General features: G+C 43.5%; 2 protein-coding genes across 4 annotated transcripts in view; both read right to left on the bottom strand.

The window, feature by feature from the left end:
- Window positions 1–20,632, bottom strand: part of LOC120049548 (glucosidase 2 subunit beta-like) — a 316,045-nt gene extending 295,413 nt beyond the window's left edge. For all 3 annotated transcript variants that reach the window (XR_005477118.1, XM_038995818.1, XM_038995819.1), the window contains exons 1-6: window positions 20,435–20,632; window positions 19,572–19,688; window positions 16,662–16,757; window positions 14,741–14,798; window positions 12,989–13,106; window positions 9,240–9,381 (exon numbers count right to left, since the gene is read on the bottom strand). Coding sequence is in view for 2 of the 3 variants with exons in the window: in XM_038995818.1 (XP_038851746.1) it covers window positions 9,240–9,381; window positions 12,989–13,106; window positions 14,741–14,798; window positions 16,662–16,757; window positions 19,572–19,688; window positions 20,435–20,537 (634 nt within the window). In the remaining variant the exon portion in view is untranslated. The remainder of the gene's footprint in view (window positions 1–9,239; window positions 9,382–12,988; window positions 13,107–14,740; window positions 14,799–16,661; window positions 16,758–19,571; window positions 19,689–20,434) is intronic.
- Window positions 20,633–22,750: 2,118 nt separating this feature from the next.
- On the bottom strand, window positions 22,751–24,446 carry LOC120049191 (doublesex- and mab-3-related transcription factor A1-like). The gene is made up of 2 exons (XM_038995420.1): window positions 23,972–24,446; window positions 22,751–23,577 (listed from the first exon to the last, which is right to left on the bottom strand). The coding sequence occupies exons 1-2, from the start codon at window positions 24,444–24,446 to the stop codon at window positions 22,751–22,753; spliced, it is 1,302 nt and encodes a 433-aa protein (XP_038851348.1).
- Between the last annotated feature and the right edge of the window lie 449 nt (window positions 24,447–24,895).

The raw sequence follows: 24,895 nt of genomic DNA, 5'->3' as shown, positions 1-24,895 counted from the left end.
ATTCTACAATGTAGAAAATAGTAAAAAAATAAAGAAAAACCCTGGAATGAGTAGGTGTGTCCAAACTTTTGACTGGTACTGTATGTTAAGAATCCTTGACATAATAATATATTCTGAACATTTTGTCACAATAATGGAATCAATGTCAAGGTCTTGCTCTCAGGTGTCAAGTGCACTTGACGTGCTTTTAAACCAAGTCCTGCTGGCTTCATGGATGGGCCAAATGTGGACCTTTAGAAAACATGCATTAAGGCAGCTTGCTGACGCTCCAAAGTCAAAAATCAGGTCAGTCGCTGGAATAGCCATCAACTTGAGGAAACCCCTAGAACTCTGAGTGGACCCATGTACAGTTGAAGTCGGAAGTTGACAAACACCTTTGCCAAATACATTTAAAACTCAGTTTTTCACAATTCTTGACTTTTAATCCTAGTAAAAATTCCCTGTCTTAGTTCAGTTAGGATCACCACTTTATTTTAAGAATGTGAAATGTAAGAATAATAGTAGAGAGAATGATTTATTTCAGCTTTTATTTCTTTCATCACATTCAAAGTGGGTCAGAAGTTTACATACACTCAATTAGAATTTGGTAGCATTGCCTTTAAATTGTTGAACTTTGGTCAAATGTTTCTGGTAGCCTTCCACAATCTTCCCACAATAAGTTGGGTAAATTTTGGCCCATTCCTTCTGACAGAGCTGGTGTAACTGAGTCAGGTTTGTAGGCCTCCTTGCTCGCACACGCTTTTTCAGTTCTGCCCACAAATTTTCCATAGGATTGAGGACAGGGCTTTGTGATGGCCACTCCAATACTTTGACGTTATTGTCCTTAAGCCATTTTGCCACAACTTTGGAAGTATGCTCGGCGTCATTGTCCATTTGGAAGACCCATTTGTGACCAAGCTTTAACTTCGTGACTGATGTCGCTTCAATAAATCCACATAATTTTCTTTCCTCATGATGCCATCTATTTTGTGAAGTGCACCAGTCCCTCCTGCAGCAAAGCACCCCCACAACACAATGCTGCCACCCCCGTGCTTCACGGTTGGCATGGTGTTCTTCGGCTTGCAAGTCTCCCCCTTTTTCCTTCAAACATAACGATGGGCATTATGACCAAACAGTTCTATTTTTGTTTCATCAGACCAGGAGGACATGTCTCCAAAAAGTATGATCTTTGTCCCCATGTGCAGTTGCAAACCGTAGTCTGGCTTTTTTATGGCGGTTTTGGAGCAGTGGCTTCTTCCTTGCCGAGCGGCCTTTCAGGTTATGTCGATATTGGACTCGTTTTACTGTGAATATAGATACTTTGTACCTGTTTCCTCCAGCATCTTCACAAGGTCCTTTGCTGTTGTTCTGGGATTGATTTGCACTTTTCGCACCAAAGTACATTAATCTCTAGGAGACAGAACACGTCTCCTTCCTGAGCGGTATGTCGGCTGCGTGGTCCCATGGTGTTTATACTTGCGTACTATTGGTTGTACAGATGAACGTGGTACCTTCAGGGGTCTGGAAATTGCTCCCAATGATGAACCAGACTTGTGGAGGTCTACAATTTTTTTCTGAGGTCTTGGCTGATTTCTTTTGATTTTCCAATGATGTCAAGCAAAGAGGCACCGAGTTTGAAGGTAGGCATTGAAATACATCCACAGGTACACATCCACAGGTACACCTCCAATTGACTCAAATTATGTCAATTAGCCTATCAGAAGCTTCTAAAGCCATGACATCATTTTCTGAAATTTTCCAAGCTGTTTAAAGGCACAGTCAACTTAGTGTATGTGAACTTCTGACCCACTGGATGTGTGATACAGTGAAAATGTATCACACTTAATAAGTTATAAGTGAAATAATCTGTAAACAACTGTTGGAAAAATGACTTGTGTCATGCACAAAGTAGATGTACTAACCGACTTGCCAAAGCGAGAGTTTGTTAACAAGAAATGTGTGGAGTGGTTTAAAAAACGAGTTTTAATGACTCCAACATAAGTGTATGTAAACTTCCGACTTCAACTGTAACTCCACATCGGAACATGACACACTTCAATACAACGGGACAGAGCGAAGACTTGCATATGGGGCAGTGCTATTTAGGGTGGTTAAGAGTTTTGATCAGCGTGACAATTCTAACCTGATGCTACCTGGGCCTGATGAGCCATACAGTATATTTAATATGTTATGAGCCACACATTAATGATATTTAAATGAGCCCAAGCCCATTATCCAATACGTAGGATAAAATAGTTGTTTTAAGGAGAGGCCAGTGGAGCACAGGTACGTATTGCACAAGAGAAAGGCTGTAAGTTAGAATCTTATTATGCATTAATTAGCTAAATATAAAGGGCAATACTGCATTGAATGTATTACCTGAGGCTAGGACATCAATGTGTATAGGGCTATATATATATATCAATCTAGAACAGGATGATCTATTTGGGATGCAATTTGAATGTTGATGGAGAGAGAGAGAGAAATACTGCGAGAAACTGATTTAAAGAAACGATATTCGAGTGATGTTTTAAAGGTCTGTAGCTGCTATTAAAAAGAATAACAATCTTAATAATTAAAAGAATTAAAAACAAGGTGACAACCGAAAGTCAGATGGAGATGGGTTAAAATAGACCCGCATTCCGTCTTTACATTACTGTAGCATAGGCTATGCTACAGCAAATGTAGGCCTACCTGTCACAAGAGAAAAAGTTACCATGATAAGATGGGTCTACATGCATCGTGAACTGCGCTCCATTCTAAGATGGGCTGTCTGTCCCCTACCCTGAGCGTTCTCTCAGGCAGAGGCCATAGAGAAGCCAGATGTAGACATTGCATATCATTTTAACAGTTCCATTTCACGCCATGCTGCTCATATAAATAATTTATAATAATTGACCGTTTTTTCGCAGTTATTTATCCCGGGAAAAGGGAGTGGTTTTGGGCAGTAAATCCCGGTAACCGGGTTCCCGCCATTCAACTCTAGTGCTATTAATATCCAGGGGTTTGTGGGGGAAGGATAATATGGTGCATGTAGACTACTTTCTGTATTTATGGGAAGATTTGGGGGGGGGGGGGGGGGCGACTGCCGACCTCCTTGTGAACCCAATACCACGGACATTAGGATGAAGGTTCTTTAAAACAACCCATGCAATCAGTGCTCCCGCCCCCTCCTCCCCACTAACGTGCCCCGCTTTGTTATTCAAGGTGGATTTAACCACAAATCTCCCAACATTCTTTGCCAAACAAAGACCTCCCATTAAGACTGTGAATGCCGAGCAACATCGGTTAGCCTAGCTAATTGGGAAGAGAAAAAAATATAATAAAAAAAAAATGTGATGACTCGGGTAATGCAGTCCGTGCTTTGTCAAAACAATGTGTGAAATTTTCCCTTTAAAAAGCTAAATTACCGCCGCCGGAGGTTAAGATAGAGATCTAGGAATGCTAATAGACTAAAGTCAATGTGTACGCACGTTAATCCGCCTAATACGATCTCACATGATAGTGCACATCTGTTGTGGAAGGAGTTGTGTTGAGGTATCTTGCATGTATTAGGACTTGATAGAAGCTTTTGAAGGATCGGTTTCCCTCAATAGGAACAGTGACAGAATAAAAAAATCTCTATATATAATAAAAAGGCTTGAGATTAGCCTATGATGATCGAAGATGGCTGACACGCTTCACTGTTCATTCGCAGCGCTGCTCGAAAACTGTTAACATAGGCAGCTTGTCAACAACAACCAAAATGTCTGTGTGTGCACTTGTAAGTCAATTGATCACCCGTTCCTAACATGCATCACTCTAAAAAAAATATATATATTCCCCATTACATTTCCAAGGACAAACCGCTAACCCATGGAGTCAATACCACACAGTCCTTTTTTATGTCTTTATTCCATTAAATCCTCCCGGAGTCATTGCCCCCTGACACACGTCGCTTTGCAATTGCCTTTGAGGACACCAATATAACACGGCCATCCCCAATATCTGCATATGAACCCCCAGAGACGGCCTTGATCAACTGCAGCGGTAATCAAAGGAGAAGACTCCATTTTGGCTCAGAAAAAGGCAACCCACAGGCAATGTGGGAACCATAATGTCTACTTGCCCCTGTGTTGGTATATCCCACCTTTGGCCACATATTGACATGTACAGATATAAAAAGACAGACGAGATGATATGAAGGGTCAATGTTTCTTTATTAAAGGGACACTTCTGTTTATATTGATCATTTAATCCCCATCAATCTCATTCTTTGTTACCCTTTGGAGGGTTTTAGCTTGATCCTGACTGGATAAAGGCCCATATCATTAAAGGGTTAAAATGCTGAGCTTGACTGTTTGGCCCATGATGGGAGGAATCAAAAGTTCCTACAATCAGAAGACTTCTTACTGGCCATAATGTCTGTGAACTTGGTATATTAACTATGGTTTATTTTTTGTTAGATTATATTTTTGTTTTATTCGCCATGCTGAAGAGGACTAAAAGCAACCATGCAGAGTAAATAAATAATTGATTGAAGATAACATATTTCATTTACTAGGAATCTGGTTTAAATGTTAAAGCTCCGACACACCGGTAGGATTGTCAAACGTTTGCCTCCCCGACAGTATTTAGCACCTCTGAACAGAATGTTGGCAGTCAATCTCTTTTCTGTTCACACAGCAAAGACCTTAGAACTAGTCAGACACTCAGCCTTGTTAAAATACTCCAAACCAGCAGGTGGCAGTAGCGCTGTTTGGCAATGCATAGAGTATATGTGCGCATTGCTTATGGTCTAGATTCCAAGCTATCTGCGCTAATGTTGTTATTTTGTGGAATAAACCCTTGTTGTTACTAGCTAGATGGCCACAGCTAGATAACTACCTAGCAAGATGATGAAGAACAATTGAATACAGTCTCCATAATCCCCTACTGCCAGTGGCAGCCAATAGCCAAATGTTTTGCTAACATAGCTAGCTAACATAGCTAGCTAGCTAACGTTAGCATATTCGCTACCTAGCACAACATAGCTAGCTAGCTAAGGACACTGCACTAACTCGGCAGCCGTTGCATGGAAACTAGCTAATCCATTGTGATTTAATTATACTGTCATTACTAGCTCCTAGCTTGGGGGAAGTATTTAGTGTTGTGTCTGTACACTTATTGTTGGCCACTGACGAGCATTGCGATTCTACAAATAAGAATCGGTAGGTTCGTCACTACCGGGTCGGCATGCAGCAGCTAACGCTTTTGTTCTCGCAAGAGAAGGAACGGCCTCCCACTGTGTTAAGTACCTATTTTTTTGTGTTTCACGCTTTAGTGGTGTGGAATGTGGTAGCTTAAAATATCATCATGTTTGGTTGTAGCTGGGAAGGGAAAGGCAGTCTGAAATGTTTAGGCCCTTGAGCAATCAATAAGGACGTAGATGAAACAGAAGGACATCCACAGCCCTGCTTAACAGAGGTGGGACTTGCCAGTTCAGGTCACGACTCCAGGAACTGGCAACAAGGAGGCATGAGACCTACTATAAGCAGAGGTAATGAAAGCTATTATAAACTGGGGGGTTCGAGCCCTGAATGCTGATTGGCTGACAACCGTGGTATATCAGACCGTATATACAGCGGGTATGACAAAACATGTATTTTTACTGCTCTAATTACGTTGGTAACCAGTTTATAATTGCATTAAGGCACCCTGGGGGTTTGTGATATATGGCCAATATACCACGGCTAAGGTTGGTGTCCATCCGTCGTGCCTAAGAACAGCCCTTAGCCGTGGTGTATTGGCCATATACCACACCCTCTCGTGCCGTTTTGCTTAAATATAGCATAGAGTTGACTCCAAGACCCTGTACCTCACGCCACACACACACACACACACACGCACGCACGCACACACACGCACACACACTAATGATGCATTGTACAACATACAGAGGGCATTCACACAAACCTACAGTGGTGGAAAAAGTAACCCAATTGTCATACTTGAGTAAAAGTAAAGATACGTTAATAGAAAATGACTCAAGTAAAAGTGAAAGTCACCCAGTAAAATACTACTTGAGTAAAAGTCTAAAAGTATTTGGTTTGAAATATACGTATGTATCAAAAGTAAATGGAATTGCAAAAAAAATCATTACAAATTCCTTATATTAAGCAAACTAGACAGCACCATGTTCTTAATTACGGATGGCCTGGGGTTCGCTCCAACACTCAGACATCATTTACAAACGAAGCATGTGTGTGTATAGTGAGTCCTCCAGATCAGAGGCAGTAGGGATGACCAGGGATGTTCTCTGTTTAGTGAGTCCACGAGATCAGAGGCAGTAGGGATGACCAGGGATGTTCTCTGTTTAGTGAGTCCACCAGATCAGAGGCAGTAGGGATGACCAGGGATGTTCTCTGTTTAGTGAGTCCACCAGATCAGAGGCAGTAGGGATGACCAGGGATGTTCTCTGTTTAGTGAGTCCACCAGATCAGAGGCAGTAGGGATGACCAGGGATGTTCTCTGTTTAGTGAGTCCACCAGATCAGAGGCAGTAGGGATGACTAGGGATGTTCTCTGTTTAGTGAGTCCACCAGATCAGAGGCAGTAGGGATGACCAGGGATGTTCTCTGTTTAGTGAGTCCACCAGATCAGAGGCAGTAGGGATGACCAGGGATGTTCTCTTGATAAGTGCGTGAATTGGACCATTTTCCTGTCCTGCTAATCATTCAAAATGTAATGAGTACTTTTGGGTGTCAGGAAAAATGTATCGAGTAAAAGGCACATTACTTTCTTTAGGAATGTAGTGAAGTAAAAGTAGTCAGAGAATAGTAAAGTACAGATACCCCAAAAAACTACTTAAGTAGTACCTTAAAGTATTTTTTACTTAAGTACTATACAGCACTGATCAAATCTACACGCAGAAAACGAACCCGCAAACAAACAAAAGGTATACCATATTATGAACGGATAAAGATGGGATCTGTTGATGTAGCAGACTGCTTTCCTCTACAAACAAGGGAACATGAAGAGACATATATGAATGGCATATAATGTATAATGAACTAAGCAAACACAAGCAGAGAAATGAAGGACCTAGAGAAAAATCCGACCACAACATATATCCAATCAAGTTTTAAAAAAGTTACGGATTAAATATTTATACGTCCATGTTCGCTCGGTTGGCCTGTGCATTTTAATTCGGGGGAATAATATCTGAATGCATGCAGCTCCCTGACCGGCTCCCAGACCGGCTCCCAGACCCGGCTCCCAGACCCGGCTCCCAGACCGGCTCCCAGACCGGCTCCCAGACCGGCTCCCAGACCGGCTCCCAGACCGGCTCCCTGACCGGCTCCCTGACCGGCTCCCTGACCGGCTCCCTGACCGGCTCACGACACCAAACAGTAACGCTAAGGAACCATCAGGGAGTCATAAAGTGGTGTTCATTTATTGTGTAACAACGCGAGTCCTGAATGAATCAATATTTAATGTCACGCATCGTGGTACTGGCTGGTCGGCTAGGTCCACTTTGCCTTTCGGACCGACGACGAAAACCTCACCATACCTACTGATTCCCGAAATACACATATACAGTTCCACACACAGAAATGGCCATGAGTCTGCAGAACATACACAGCTACATGCTTCATTAGCGTGGGAAGTGAAAATGAATGGGTGTAACGCCCATGTGATGAAAAGGATGCAGAAAGGGAGACCGTGTGCCCCCGGAAACACGGCCGAGCGACGCACACACGCGTGTCATTAACGTGTCATTAAAACGTGCCCCTGGGAAAGGTCAGTCGGCACCGCGGGAGGCTGATGGATGGGGGCTCGGCGGCGACGCCAAAGTCAAGTGACCTTTCCACCGCCCCGATCCAAAACTCCCCCCCCCCCCCCCCCCGGAGGTGGCAAGATGGGCCTCGACAGCAAATCAATCTTGAAGCTTGAGGACACGGAGGACAGTTGTAAATGAAAAGAAGAGGGGGAAGATCTAGGTACAACACCATACCACAGTAACATTTAGGCCTTACTAATAACACACAGGCTGCCTAAAATGGTGGCCTATTAAATTATGTCTCCATTAAGATTGGTTGACAGGGGAGGGGAGGGGGGGTGTGCATGTTTGTGTGCATGTGCATGTTTGATAAAGTGATGTTTGATAAAGTGAGTGACTAATTCATTCGGGATTTCCTGGCTGCCGCTCTCTGTACCCACTTTGCCACTGAATCACAGGCGATTAATTATGCAAACTACACAGAGGCCCAATTCTGATCCAATTTAAATATCCAAACCTTTGCTTTGCCCCCCACGTAATGGATTTGAAGTCCCTGCACAGGGAGTGTAAACCATGAGTTTCCCCAACCAACCCAACTAGCCCCAGCCCCAGAAAAGCAGTATTAAATGCATGTCCTACTGGAAACTTTACCAGTAAACTACCAGAATGTTGGTATCTTTCAAAGATTTTATGTAATCTAATCACCAAGATATCTAGTGGCCCTTTTGGGTCTTTCAGATTATCATAGGTGTCTGTAATTATCTCTGTTCTTCTTTGTGGCCTTATCACATGTAAAATATATCAAATCATTCAAATAGAATGAGAAAGCAGTAAAACATTATCTTAGTGAATACCACTGGTGTTTAATATGAGGGTTTCAGTATTGACATAACCTTTATATATATATATATTTTTTTTTTTTTAACTTTTATTTATTTTACGATGTAAATATGCAAATGTTGTGAATGTTTTGCAGTCAAAACAGTTTTGAAAAAAGTCAATAGTTGGACAATTTAGATCGCCATAGATTTTCTGTTTTCTACCAAAATTACTGAAGATTCTGGTAACTTTGATAAATTACCCGGTAGCTTTGCAATCCTACTCACACTGTGGTAAGGGAATTTTCCCTATGACTCAGAGTAAACGTGTCCCTCCAACTTCAAGGGGATGTACAGGAAGTATGAAAACATGCTGTTAGTCAGCATTCTGATACACATATTTCTATGATGCGGAAAAGCACCTGTTTTTAAAAACGCACCTCGCCCTAACTGTGACCCTCCAATATCTCACCCTAAATGCGGCCCTGCAGAGTTGGGGTCAATTCACTTCCATCAAAGAATGGAACACGACCCCTGTTACCCGAACCGTGCCGCTTGCTTACTCTAACAGCAACCTTATCCCTGACACTCAATTCCAAAACGAATACTATTACCTTATATGGAAGATTGAGCCCAGCGCTGGCCTAACAACCCCTGACTGTGTAGCCCTGTCACTACTCAATCGGTTGTCATGACACTTACTGTTGTCCGCCGTTTCCCGTGCCCCTATCTCCCGCTCTCTGAGTGCGTCTGCCTCCTCCTTCCTCCTTGCCTCCTCCTTCCTGAGATCGTCCAGTTGTGTCTGTAGGTCGTCAGAGACCCGCTGCAGGTCACGAAGCTGGGCCTGCGGAGTTTAAATCAAAATGGGAGACATCAACCTAACACAACATTACAACGCATCACATTTATTACATAACTACTTTACCAAATAAAAGTTAGATGGTATATCTTTGGAAAAGCTTTATGGTCAAGCATGAAAACCTTTCTGTGTATGTTTTGCTGTATGAAAGAGGAAAAGAGTGGGGGGCAAAAATGTGTTGTATAGAAGTCATGGACGTGATGAAGTGGGTGCAAATGTACAACTCCTTAAATTGTATCTCATTCATTTAGAGAGTGGGGCCTGAATGGATTTAATGATGAATCTCAAGTATTAGAGCCTCCTATTCAGTTATGTTTCTCTCTTTCTGTATTCACAGCAGCAGCTCTGCTGTAAAAGCAGAGAGGCCTACACAATGGACTATTTAAAATCACCAGCGCCAGGCTGTGTTGCCGTGGCACCGAAATGACACTGAATGACAGAGAAGCGTAGACTATCATCACTCTCTGTAATAGTCCAATTAATGAACAAAATGTGTGTGTGTGTGTGTGTGTGTGTGTGTGTGTGTGTGTGTGTGTGTGTGTGTGTGTGTGTGTGTGTGTGTATATTACTTTCAAATATCCCCTCAGAGTTTATCATAATGCAATGATGAATTCTAGAGCTGTGGTTACGATAGGGATGACTAGCTTTCTGGGGCATGTTACTTCCTTATCCACATTCAGCAGCCAGAGTGATTTATGGAGTCCATTTTGAGTTAGCCTGAGTATACCTGCTCCAATGTATAGCACTGTCTGGGTAAACAAGTGCCTCCAGACTACATTATCAACTTAAAGCCTAAACAACTAGCCTAAGTGCTAACATGCTAGCATGACTAGCTACCATCAGCGACACAAGAATAAAAAAACTATATTATGTGGTGGCAAACTTTGATGGCAGATTTGCAAAAAGTGGGAATGTCCTTCATTCTATTTTACTGCATGTATTGTCATTCAATCTTTCGTAAATCAAAACAGAAACATAATACAAAACGTCCTTCATCCAGTACGCTGGAAGGAACTGTTTGACTCAACATGAAAAAAGATGTGCACAATTCCAATAGGGTATACATTATTCCAGTAATGTCTCTAAAAGGTCTGGTGTTCTTCTAACAGTTTCCCCTCGGGATAGGTTCCCTTGGGGTCATTGTGTAAGGTTCCTAGGACTAGCCCCTAAAGCACTCTGCCATATCAACAGAGACACATTCAGAACACAGGATCAAAAACTGCAGTAGGGGCAGGGGGGGGTTGTACAAGCCTGGATCTGTCAATCACCTACACACAGAAACAGAACATTGACCCGAAATATTCAACAAAACGTGCCCTGGGTATAAGAAGCCTAGCAGCTGGCAATCAGAGGACGGTGTCTGTGTGCGCAGATGTGTTGCGACTGAGTCGGCTGACTATTCCGCGTCATCGTAGTCGGCTGACTATTCCGCGCCATCGTAGTCGGCTGACTATTCCGCGCCATCGTAGTCGGCTGACTATTCCGCGTCATCGTAGTCGGCTGACTATTCCGCGTCATCGTAGTCGGCTGACTATTCCGCGTCATCGTAGTCGTCTGACTATTCCGCGTCATCGTAGCCGTCTGACTATTCCGCGCCATCGTAGCCGGCTGACTATTCCGCGCCATCGTAGCCGGCTGACTATTCCGCGTCATCGTAGTCGGCTGACTATTCCGCGTCATCGTAGTCGGCTGACTATTCCGCGTCATCGTAGTCGGCTGACTATTCCGCGTCATCGTAGTCGGCTGACTATTCCGCGTCATCGTAGTCGGCTGACTATTCCGCGTCATCGTAGTCGGCTGACTATTCCGCGTCATCGTAGTCGGCTGACTATTCCGCGCCATCGTAGTCGGCTGACTATTCCGCGTCATCGTAGTCGGCTGACTATTCCGCGTCATCGTAGTCGGCTGACTATTCCGCGTCATCGTAGTCGGCTGACTATTCCGCGTCATCTTAGTCGGCTGACTATTCCGCGTCATCGTAGTCGGCTGACTATTCCGCGTCATCGTAGTCGGCTGACTATTCCGCGTCATCGTAGTCGGCTGACTATTCCGCGTCATCGTAGTCGGCTGACTATTCCGCGTCAGTTTAGTCGGCTGACTATTCCGCGTCACCGTAGTCGGCTGACTATTCCGGGTCACCGTAGTCGGCTGTCTATTCCGCGTCACCGTAGTCGGCTGTCTATTCCGCGTCACCGTAGTCGGCTGACTATTCCGCGTCTTCGTAGTCGGCTGACTATTCCGCGTCATCGTAGTCGGCTGACTATTCCGCGTCATCGTAGTCGGCTGACTATTCCGCGTCATCGTAGTCGGCTGACTATTCCGCGTCATCGTAGTCGGCTGACTATTCCGCGTCAGCTTAGTCGGCTGACTATTCCGCGTCAGCTTAGTCGGCTGACTATTCCGCGTCAGCTTAGTCGGCTGACTATTCCGCGTCAGCTTAGTCGGCTGACTATTCCGCGTCAGCTTAGTCGGCTGACTATTCCGCGTCAGCTTAGTCGGCTGACTATTCCGCGTCAGCTTAGTCGGCTGACTATTCCGCGTCAGCTTAGTCGGCTGACTATTCCGCGTCAGCTTAGTCGGCTGACTATTCCGCGTCAGCTTAGTCGGCTGACTATTCCGCGTCAGCTTAGTCGGCTGACTATTCCGCGTCAGCTTAGTCGGCTGACTATTCCGCGTCAGCTTAGTCGGCTGACTATTCCGCGTCAGCTTAGTCGGCTGACTATTCCGCGTCAGCTTAGTCGGCTGACTATTCCGCGTCAGCTTAGTCGGCTGACTATTCCGCGTCAGCTTAGTCGGCTGACTATTCCGCGTCAGCTTAGTCGGCTGACTATTCCGCGTCAGCTTAGTCGGCTGACTATTCCGCGTCAGCTTAGTCGGCTGACTATTCCGCGTCATCGTAGTCGGCTGACTATTCCGCGTCATCGTAGTCGGCTGACTATTCCGCGTCATCGTAGTCGGCTGACTATTCCGCGTCATCGTAGTCGGCTGACTATTCCGCGTCATCGTAGTCGGCTGACTATTCCGCGTCATCGTAGTCGGCTGACTATTCCGCGTCATCGTAGTCGGCTGACTATTCCGCGTCTTCGTAGTCGGCTGACTATTCCGCGTCATCGTAGTCGGCTGACTATTCCGCGTCTTCGTAGTCGGCTGACTATTCCGCGTCATCGTAGTCGGCTGACTATTCCGCGTCATCGTAGTCGGCTGACTATTCCGTGTCATCGTAGTCGGCTGACTATTCCGTGTCATCGTAGTCGGCTGACTATTCCGTGTCATCGTAGTCGTCTGACTATTCCGTGTCATCGTAGTCAGCTAAGTATGGTGGAGGTGAGTGATTATGGATGGCTGTAGTAGTGGTGGTGGTACTATGCATGGCAGCTGTTATAATATTGTGGTAGTAGTTAGGCATGTACATACATTAGGGTAGGTGCTAGTTTAAACAGTAACCATAGCAACACACGGCATGGTTGCAACATGTATTCTGGTATCAACTATTTGTCTAGGAGACATGGAGGATTGGGCAGGCTAGGAACACACTGATTTCCCTGGGTGACAGTCAGACAGGGAGCCAGTGTATATTACCACTGTTATCTACCTGTTTCTCCCGCCAGGTGAGGACGCCTTCCTCGATCAGCTGCTGCTTGAGCCTCAGCCCCTCACCCAGGACCCTCATCTGGCCCTCCACCTCCGCTCGCTCCCTCTGTCCCAGATTCCTGGAAGAAAGGAAAGGCGGCCGTCATTACTGAGAAAACCCACCCGTCTGCTGTCTCCATGGACACCTCCCATCCCCTTCTAACAGTGACGCCACGGGCAAATTCTGGAGGGCTCACAGTGTACTCACCCAGTCCAAATGGGAAAATAACTGGATACATGATGGCTAGAGGAGGATTCTGTGGAAGAGCAGATATCTCTTTTGCCCGAGATATAGTAGAGGGAAGGAGGTTGTGAGGTCAAAAATTAGGTATAATATTTTTGTTTGTAGTTTTGAGGCATATGGCATAAATAAATTCAATTAAACCTATATTGGTGCTTGTGTTTGCCAAAGGTGTACCCGCGTGCTAGCCGTGGCAATGAACATCAATGCAATTAGGGGTGTTTTACTAATTGAGGTCTAGCTAAATAATATGCTTCTGAAAAAATGTACGCACACGTCGAAATATATTTAAGAAATGCTTGAAAGGGAAAAAAAAAACTATTATTTAAGTGGAATTAAAGCCCTTCGTTGTTTTGACACCAAATCCGAAGTGTTGTTTAGACATTTGGAAAGAACCAATTATCCAGAGGAAAATATCCACAACGTCTCAATTTAACTGAGAGGCTGCTGCTGTTATTATCCGTTCTAGATCTATTTGGTTAAAAAGCACAATAAGATGGCAAAACGAGAAGCCAATGAGGTGGTGCCTCTGTATCTGCCTATATTGAACTCTTGTCATCCATGACGTATTCACGTTGAGGGGAGAGTGGCTAAAGGAATCGTATGATGTCAATACAGCTCTCAGTCTTCGAGCACAGTGACAACACGCCCCCTGGTGATAACGTTCAGTATAAGAAGGTCCACTGGTTATCACTGTCACGTAGGCCCAACAGGCTCTGATCCCGCACATATGTCTACGGAACGGTTAGGACAACAGGAACATTTATTAAGCTATTCGTATCAAAACATCCTTTCTGAAACGCATATCATATCAATTTCAAACAGGTGCACAATTGTGGTGTCGGATGGCATGCCAATGGGAACACATTCCAGCTCCAAATGATCCCAGTCCACCACAGCAACTGATTTAGGGCTAGACCTGGGTACTCTGAGCTAGACCTGGGGAACCAGGGGTGTGTACTCTGAGCTAGACCTGGGGAACCAGGGGTGTGTACTCTGAGCTAGACCTGGGGAACCAGGGGTGTGTACTCTGAGCTAGACCTGGGGAACCAGGGGTGTGTACTCTGAGCTAGACCTGGGGAACCAGGGGTGTGTACTCTGAGCTAGACCTGGGGAACCAGGGGTGTGTACTCTGAGCTAGACCTGGGGAACCAGGGGTGTGTACTCTGAGCTAGACCTGGGGAACCAGGGGTGTGTACTCTGAGCTAGACCTGGGGAACCAGGGGTGTGTACTCTGAGCTAGACCTGGGGAACCAGGGGTGTGTACTCTGAGCTAGACCTGGGGAACCAGGGGTGTGTACTCTGAGCTAGACCTGGGGAACCAGGGGTGTGTACTCTGAGCTAGACCTGGGGAACCAGGGGTGAGTACTCTGAGCTATCAGATAAGAGCCAGTTGAAAAGAAAACAAGCAGGTGTCCCCCCCTGGACTAAAGGTGTATGATTTTAGAAGTACGGACTCCCAGTCCAACTGACCTGCATGTGTTTTGGCAAGGCGTTTGACTCCTGTACTCATCTGAAGCATCACAGCAGTCTGGAGGGAAGAACGGTAAAAAGGATTTACACACCGGGCAAATCAATGAGGTACACAAGAACAAGAGATCTCAACAAAGACAAGAGTGCCATATTGACCTCTGAAACTTCTCTTGTGCGTTCTTATTGATCGTTGAAATGTAGCCTTTTAAAAATCCCAACCTGCTGATGCCTACAGCCATGTTCAGCACCTGACAAAATAACTACTTCTTAGCTAGGTCGGATTTCATTCCGAGACTTGCCAGGGAGCGACCAGAGGCCACGAGAGCGGTCACAGTTGGAAATTCCTCAATTACGCTGGTATCCCATTGGTTGAGCAGTAGCTAGAGCGCCAGAGCCCGACACGGTTAAAAGCTCTCGCCGAGCCGAGAGGACAAACGACCAACTCTAAGTGGCTCCATTCAAGGCGGGAGGATGAGAAGGTAAAACGCTGCCGGAGTCAGACACTAACCACTCCCTCCCTTAGTTCCTTCTTTTTCTCCATTGCCTGCCGCTGCAGCGTGCCTTCACAAACAGCCAGGAAAGCCTGTGACGGGGAGGGGGCAGCGATAACGGGAAACATTCCATTTTTTTTGAAAGCATTGCAGCGCTCAGAGACAAGAGGGACAAAAATGATCTAATTAAAGGATTTACAGCAGCAGGCTTCACACGCCATGGGAGAGAGAGGAGAGAGAGACTTGAGGATGAAGACAGAATGCTGTTCAAGGGAGAGGGGAGGGGTGGGTCTTGAGAATGAAGACAGAATGCTGTTCAAGGAGACAAGGTAGAGGGGGAGACGTAGAGGGGGAGAGGGGGGGGGGGCTTGAGGATGAAGACAGAATGCTGTTCAAGGGAGAGGGGAGGGGGGGGTCTTGAGAATGAAGACAGAATGCTGTTCAAGGAGACAAGGTAGAGGGGGAGACGTAGAGGGGGAGGGGGGGGGGTCTTGAGAATGAAGACAGAATGCTGTTCAAGGAGACAAGGTAGAGGGGGAGACGTAGAGGGGGAGAGGGGGCTTGAGGATGAAGACAGAATGCTGTTCAAGGAGACAAGGTAGAGGGGGAGACGTAGAGGGGGAGAGCTTGAGGATGAAGACAGAATGCTGTTCAAGGAGACAAGGTAGAGGGGGAGACGTAAAGGGGGAGAGGGGGCTTGAGGATGAAGACAGAATGCTGTTCAAGGTGAAGAGGGGGAGAAGGGAGAGGGGGAGAAGGGGGTCTTGTTTACTGTTTTGCCTCTTTATCTCAGTTTGTTTCCTCAACTAAAGGGAATGGCAGTGGGTATAACAACTTCCAAGATGTCAATCTTTTGACAGCATTCAAAAATGTGTTCTCAAAGAGAAGAGCCAACCAGTGGGACATCACTGAGACAGTGTTCTTCCTACTGGAGTGGAGCTCACTCCCACTGTAGTCAAAGCTAACGTTTGTAGTCTAGTTTAAACAACAGTGTGGGAATCATAATGCATAGCAATATGAAGCCGTTCAGCAGCAGTCCGTAGCATCAATGTGACGGATCAAAGGATTATTGTAAATAACTAAGCCTTGGTCTTAGAACTACCTAATCAACATTTACACAAGAGCATGACTGGCTTAATAAAGGTAGTAAAGCTGTAACAAATGGATTCAACATGCATATAGTCTAATCTGGTTGAGGATAATACAGTACATTACAGTAGAGTACATTACAGTAGAGTACAGTACATTACATTACAGTAGAGTACAGTAAATTACAGTGCAGAACAGTACATTACAGTGCAGTACAGTAGAGTGCCGTACATTACAGTACAGTACAGTGCATTACAGTGCTGTACATTACAGTACAGTTCAGTATATTACAGTACAGTACACTACAATTTTCTAGCCATGCACAATAGAGAAAACTTTACCGCAGATGCCATCATTGACACGTGAAGATGGTATGTAGTGAGAGCGGTAGCCGAGGTTGGTGCAGTAGAATCGGCCATTAGGACAGGCTGCAGTGCCTAAAGAGGACAAGTTCAAAGGTTAGTCTGTGATGACTGCATTTCATTACTAAGGTAATCATTGTAAGCAGATTTACAAATGAATAATAATTCATGTTGAACCAGCTTATCTGATTTTATATTTCATATGAAGCTTGCAAGAAAGGCATTTCACTAAACTTGTGCATTTGACATTAAAACTTGAATGAGTTGTGAAGGAAAATACATGCACTTCCACAATCACTCATAGGGTGGCAGTGTCCAGCAAATAATCACATGGATGTTTAATTTCTGGGACCAGACCAAATTTGCAGGGGCAGATGGTTAGATGAGTCGCACTTAATGTGTTCATTAACAACAAACTTCCAAGCCTACTTTTTAATTACATTATAATAAGGCGATACAGATTTAATTGAATGTTTAAATGTTTTTTGTTTTTTTTAAGTTATACAAATCTGAAGAAGTGAAACGTTGTACTTAAACAATTTAACAATTAGAAATTACAAACAAACGGAATATTCCTTAAAATGACAAAAAATGATAAAAACATACATTCATACAGTTTGTTGACTCAGTCAGGATCGATAATAATCCCTAAAATACAGGGCCTTCCGAAAGTATTCACACCCCTTTTTTCCACATTTTGTTGTGTTACCGCCTGAATTTAAATTGGATTAAATTGATATGTTTAGTCCCTAAACACAATACTCCATTATGTCAATGTGGAATTAAGTTTGTCGAAAAAATATATATATAAAATTAAAAGCTGAGATGTCTTGAGTCAATAAGTATTCAGCCCCTTTGTTATGGCAAGCCTAAATAAGTTCAGGAGTAAAAATGTGCTTACCAAGTCACATAATAAGTTGCATGGATTCTCTGTGCAATACTAGTGTTTAACATGATTTTTGAATGACTACCTCATCTCTGTACCCCAAACATACAATTATCTGTAAGGTCCCTCAGTCAAGCAGTGAATTTAAAACACAGATTCAACCACAAAGGCCAGCAATGTTTTCCAATGCCTTACAAAGAAGGGCACCTATTGGTAGATGGGTAAAAATCTAAAAAGCATACCTTGAATATCCCTTTGATTATGGTGAAGTTACTAATTACACTGTGGATGGTGTATCAATACACCCAGTCACTACAAAGATACAGGCGTCCTTCTTAACTTAGTTGCTGGAAAGAAAGGAAACTGCTCAGGGATTTCAACATGAGGCCAATGGTGACTTTAAAACAGTTTAATGGCTGTGATAGGAGAAAACTGAGGATGGGTCAACAACATTGTAGTTACTCCACAATACTAACCTAATTGACAGAGTGAAAAGAAGGAATCCTGTACAGAATAAAATAATATTCCAGAACATGCATCCTGTTTGCAACAAGGCACTAAAGTAATACTGAAAAAAATGTGGCAAAGCAATTAACTTTTTGTCTTGAATACAAAGTGTTATGTTTGGGGCAAATCCAATACAACACAGTGATGAGTACCACTCTCCATATGTTCAAGCATAGTGCTGGCTGCATCATGTTATGGGTATGCTTGTAGTCATTAAGGACTGAGGAGTTTTCCAGGATAAAATATAAACGTAATGGAGCTAAGCACAGGTAAAATCCTAGACGAAAACCTGGTTCAGTCTGCTTTCCAACAGAGACTGGGAGACGAATTCACTTTTCAGCAGGACAACAATCTGAAACACAAGGCCAAATCTACACTGGACTTGCTTACCATGAAGACAGAGAATGTCCTTGAGTGGCAGAGTTACAGTTTTGACTTAAATCAGCTTGAAAATCTATAGCAAGACCTGAAAAAGGTTGTCTATCGATGATCGAATGCAGCCCCCGGGGCAACAAAAAAAAATAGTTTGACACCCCTGATTTTATTTTTCGCTTGCAACCTAGTTCCTTGAGTTCAAAGAAACTCAGGAGAACTTGAAATCTCAGAAAGTGTGAATATATTATATTATTTATACATTAATATAAACTAAATCAAAACCAGGGATTGTCAAGAATCAGTAGAGCTGTTATCTAGTCAATGTAAGAGCACTGCTTGTCTCCCTACACTCTTTGTGCTCCCTGTTCATGTATACCTGACGTATACACACACTTAGACCCTTCTCTATCACTATACCAGCCAGGTAAATCATGGTTTAACCACCTACTTACCATGGGTAACTTACCACCTCTAAACAAGGACTTCAATTACATTATAAAGTCAACCCATTGAAATATCTGAAAGTCATTGATTGTACCAAACTTTTGATTATTTGATTAGATTGTATAACTGGCCAGCAATCAATCACCCACTTACCTTACATGTCCTACAATACAGCGATTTGGCTACATGCCTACAGAACGTCTTGAAGATGATCTGTGTGACGGAGTCATTCTACCAGTTCACTTTTTTTGCTTCATCTATATACTGTACCTGTGATCTGAAAGGTGACTTCAGGTGTACAAAAGTTATTCTACTCATCATCATGGCAATGTGAAGTATAGCCTATGTCTGCACAATGACACCTGTCTACAGCTGTAACCCCTCTTTGCAGGAGTTGATCAAAGTTGCCCTTAACTGTTGGTCCAGGATCAGAAAAATCATTATCCTCCTAATGGTTAAAGTTAGGACTTGCCTGATCTGGGCCCGTATTCATAAAGTGTCTCAGAGTAGGACTGATCTAGGATCAGTTTAACATTTTATTGTCATAATGGATTAAGATTACATGGAAAGATGGGACCTGATCCTAGACCAGCACTTCTACTCTGAGACCCTTTATGAATACAGGCCCGGATCTTCTGTTTGAGGTTAGGGGCAACCTGTACCTCGAGCCTCTTTACCTGGTTCATCTGATCCATCCACACAGTCACAGTAGTCATCATTCACCTGGTCAAAAGGGATCATTTTGGACCCATCGATACATAGGAAGGATTTTCTTTCTCTATAAAACCTCTTATCTGTTAAAAGGGAGAGAGCAAGGGGGAAAAAATCAAAACAAACGTCATGTGTGTGTTGTGTTGACATTCTTGACTTACAAACTTGGTTTGTCTAGTGGTTAACACATCTGCTTACAGACCACCCATGTCTCCCCAATGGCGGGGAATCAAAATGGCTACCCCTTCTGCCACTTTATGTTAATCAGACCTCCCTCTCTCATTCCACACTGTCTTAATCATCATTTGTTTACAGTCTCATATGGTACTGACTTTACAGCTCATTTTGGAGTCGGCGGTAGGTTAGAGAGATGGGCCACATAACGAGGGGGTTGCCGGTTCAAATATCCCAGGGCTGACACAATGTCCATGCAAATAAAAAATAAAGTTGTATTCTACTCTATTCTAAAAGCATTCAACACATTACTACATGTTACAGTAGCCTATAGCCAGGCTGAATGTGTGATTCAATGACAGGTGCATTTCGCCCGCAATAACATCTGCTAAATGTGTATGTGACCAATAAAATGTGATTTGATTTGTTGACAGTCACAACACTTGGAGAAAGTAAAGGATAATTCAAATGTTGTGATATTGTCAAACTAATTAGATAGCTATCGTTAGCTAGTTCAACTAGTTCAGTAGGCCTAGTTTGGTAAAACATGCTAGTATTGTAAAGATATGCTAAGAGGCTGCTTTGTTTACTAGCTAATCCAGGCTAAGTAGCAAATCTTGCAACAGCATATTTGTTTACTTCGTGAAAGACTTACACGATAAAGAAATTCCTCTGATCTTCCTCGAGTCTACACAAATGGACCAAAGAACCACAGCAATGATAATATGACAATGTCCGAGGGAACAGTTTGGGAACATTACTCTCTTTACAGGCTGCAAAGCAGTTAAAATGCTCTTTACACTCAAATACTAGCTAGCTAGTTTAACATTTTCCAGTGAACTATCAGCGCTTCCTGAAACATGGTCATGTGATGTGACATGTGCATGGATTTTACCGTCTACGTTTCAAAATAAAAGCCCAACTGTAAAATTAGAATATTTTAAAAGTAGCATTAATATATTTAACACAGACAAAATATGTTTGTAATCAAGCAATATAAACGTAATAAAATTTGTTGACAGTCTGTTATACATTGACTGATAGGCTATCTAATCAATTGACTGTGTAATTGACAAATTATTATTCAAATGTTACTTTTATTTAACAAGTAAGTTATGAACAAATTCTTATTTTCAATGACTGCTTAGGAACAGTGGGTTTAGTTGCCTGATCAGGATGCCAGAGTTTTACCTTGTCAGCTCGGGGATTTGAACTTGCAACCTTTCAGTTACTACGTTAATCATAGTAACTGAAAGGCTAGTCCAGCACTCTAACCACTAGGCTACACTGCCACCTCAAAAGAACTTGACATTATCCATTGACTGTTGATCTGCTTTGTGGAGACTGGCTGATAGCTATTTGTGTTAAATCTCTGACTGTCTCACAAAAAAAGCATATGACAAACAACATACGACAATTAATTTTAAGCTTTTAAAACTAATTTATAAAAAAATATGATGATGTTAGTCACGGAACAATGAGGAGTTATATAAGTATTACATTCCATCCAGTACACCAGAGGTAAATACTCTAAATACTCTACAGTCTATCTATCTATATCTATATCTATATCTATCTATCTATCTATCTATTATTTCCTTAAATTAACTGTAATTCAGTAATATCTTTGAAAATTAAATGTGTTACGTTTATATTTTTGTTCTGTATACATAGAGCCATGGCTTCATGGAACTCTTTTCCACATCAAGTAATTCACGCAAGCAGTCAAATCAGATTGAAAAAAAGAGTGAGGACTGTGAAGAGTCACACACACACAGGTAGAAACACGCATACAAACACACAGCATTCACACTGTACACACACGTACACCTGGATTGTGGGTTGTATTAGAGTAGTGGCCTGAGAGCACACACTTAATGCTTTGTGAAATCTGTTGTAAAATATATATTACTGCCTTAATTTTTGCTGGACCCCAGGAAGAGTAGCTGCTGCCTAGGCAGGAACTAATGGGGATCCTTAATAAAACCCCAGGAAGAGTAGCTGCTGCCTTGGCAGGAACTCATGGGGATCCATAATAAACCCCAGGAAGAGTAGCTGCTGCCTTGGCAGGAACTAATGGATTTTGTTTTTTAAATAGTGAATTATTGATATGAATGTATGTTGTTGTGTTGTTATGTTATGTTAGAATTTGCCATTGAAGGTAGTATAATGACAATTACACTTGCTACAAGCTGCAGGTTCTGGAACTCGACATGGAGAGCATCAGGTTCCGGAACTCGACGTGGAGAGCGTCAGGTTCCGGAACTCGATATGGAGAGCATCAGGTTCTGGAACTCGATGTGGAGAGCATCAGGTTCTGGAACTCGACGTGGAGAGCATCAGGTTCTGGAACTCGACATGGAGAGCATCAGGTTCCGGAACTCGATGTGGAGAGCATCAGGTTCCGGAACTCGATGTGGAGAGCATCAGGTTCCGGAACTCGATGTGGAGAGCATCAGGTTCCGGAACTCGATGTGGAGAGCATCAGGTTCCGGAACACGATTTGGAAAGCAGGTTCTGTGTCCAACTTTGATTAGTTTCAGAATTCATTCGTTTTTTATGCATAGAATAGGCCAAATGTTGGGATATTTTTTTAATTATGCTTGATTGCAAAATATAACTGGAATATACAACCGTGAAAGAACTTCATATAATTCGAAGCCTCAGCAGGTCTGCTGATATTTCTCATGATTATACAACAAAGTATACAACAAACCTTTCATTTGATGTGTTTTATTTATTAAGACACAAACTTTACAAAATGTACAGTTTCAAAAAATATATTGGAATTGTAAGACACTGTGAATTTTTTTTAAGACATATGTGATAACATTATTTGCATAATCACCTCCCCAATAGTACTTTCAATCAGACAACCTGTAAAAGAAGTTACATAGCAGTTTGATAAATAGTCGAACTGTTTTGTTTTTTTGGCATTTTATCTATGTGTGTTATGTTGCTTGAACCTAAATTATTTCTCATGATTTATACGAGAGTATATGCCGGTGTTACATAGGGAGTCTTTACTCTGCAGATAGGAGAGGTCTCGCATCATGCCCGGGAAAGAATAGTCCAACGGCGGGCGAAATGGGAAAACTGGCATCAGTCCGGACGTCACATACGGTGACATGAAATTAGGTATGCCACCACCTGCAGTTGAGTAGGCCAGACGCAAAGGATTAATACCAAAGCGAGGACTCAGCCCGTACATACTTTCGCCTCCGGCAGGTGTTGGCGTGGTTTGCAATGGGGAAAAAGCAGACTTGGTACCCAGAGCCCCCAATGCTACCCCTGGAATTCCAAAATTAGGCCTTGGTTCATTTGAGTGAACAGACAGAGATAGACCGACGCTATCCGAGTTGCATTTGTTCTCTTTGGAGCTTAGAACTAGTTCAATAGCCTTCACGATGTCCCCTCTGCAAGTTTTCACCACCGATTCCAAAGTACCCCGCTTGTGATGGGGGAATATTTTGGCCATGACCTCGGTGGGGTCCCGGTCCTTTGACGCGCAACCGGGCTCGGTAATCTCAAGTGAAGGATAGTCCTTGGGCCGCTCGGACTCGCTGCCCGACTCGAGGTCCGAGGATGACAGAGACCTTGGGCTCTCTGTGTGGTCTGACAGCTGGTCAAAAGCAGCCGACTGACTGCCACTCTCCTTGTCGAAGACCGCCTGTTTTTTCTCTTGATTAGGAGAGGTCTCGTTCTTTCCCAATGGAGGGGACAGTGGTGCGGTGTGAGGCGCATAGAACGTTCGGCCCATGAATCCGTTGCTTAGGTTGTACTTGGTCAGTTTGTCATCTGAAAATATAAATAATAACGGAATTAGATTAGATATATGTGATAGGACGTTATGTCTAATTTTTCAAACTGTATGCATTTTCTATAGGTTTCTGATTTAAATGCTGCGTAAAACGCCTCATTGGTCAGATATCATTCCACAAATAATTAGTTAATCTAAGTTGATTTGCACGTATGAAATACCTTGTTTAAGACTATAAAATCAAGCATTTTTTTAAAAACAGTTTGAACAATAATCGCAGGTGGGACTTTTCCACTGCAAAATGCCTATCTCAATGTAGGCTAAGTCAAATTAAGCATCAAACGGCCATACTAACCAAATGAATCAAATTGACCAAAAACATTGTTTTCAAATCGACTCTCAATACCAACAGGTAACGTTGGACTAACTCACCGTCTTTTTGGTCCTCAGTTCCAAAAACATCATAACTAGATATACTTGGCACGGTGTTTCCAGATCGCTGTACCCCAGATGCCATGGTCAGTCCGGTCTCCCCCGCCCCGGAGCCGGTGTACATGAACTGGAGCTCCCGGGCCTCGCTCTCCTCCTGCGCCTGTTGTCTCCTGAGTGCCACCTGTGCAGCCATCACCCGCTGCCTCTCCGCTATCAGGGTGCACTTTGCGCACACGCAGTCTCTCCAACGACAGAAGCGCTTGTGGCCTTTCAGAGCGGACACCACGCCGTGGTTCCTGCACCGTGCGCATTTCGGGGTTCGGGGGTAGCCCCTCTCCATCGACGGTTTACAGGCAGCAGCTCGGAGAAAGAGAGGCGGAGGGCGCAGAAGGGAAGCGGGCATCTGTAAGCCCCCGACGGAGAGTGGAGAGGAGCTATGCCCACCCAAGCCGAGCGGTCTAATGCTGCCTTCCATTCCACGTGGAGACGTAAACCAGGTCTCCAGAAAGTCCAGTGTAGTTTAGAAGTCAGTCAATGTCTGTGTACTGTCTTCTTCCAACTGACTCTGCCACTCTAAACTCTTGCGCTTAAAAGTTGTTCACCTCCATGTGGTTTGTCTTGAAATAATGCACCGCGGTCACACCCCTTTCTCTTCCTAGTCCTCATGAATATGCGCCCAGGGTGAAGAGCGGTCTAATAGGTTTGACTAAGCTCATTCATTGGAGCTATTGTCAAGAACAATGGCAAGGTCTATCATCTTAAATGATATAAAAATTTACAAAAAACTTTTTTTTTATAGATCAAAGACCTTATAGCCTACTTTTTTGGGGCACGTGCCTTTATTGACCGTATATCTGTAATCTGGATATTGTATCAGATAAATAATGATTATAAAAAAAAATGTGCTTATAGGTTTTGGGTTTA

This window comes from Salvelinus namaycush, chromosome 6, assembly GCF_016432855.1.
Source record: "Salvelinus namaycush isolate Seneca chromosome 6, SaNama_1.0, whole genome shotgun sequence".
NCBI classification, from domain to species: Eukaryota; Metazoa; Chordata; class Actinopteri; order Salmoniformes; family Salmonidae; genus Salvelinus; species Salvelinus namaycush.
The sequence above is the reverse complement of the archived record's forward strand: the minus strand, read 5'-3'. Positions and strand labels throughout refer to the sequence as shown.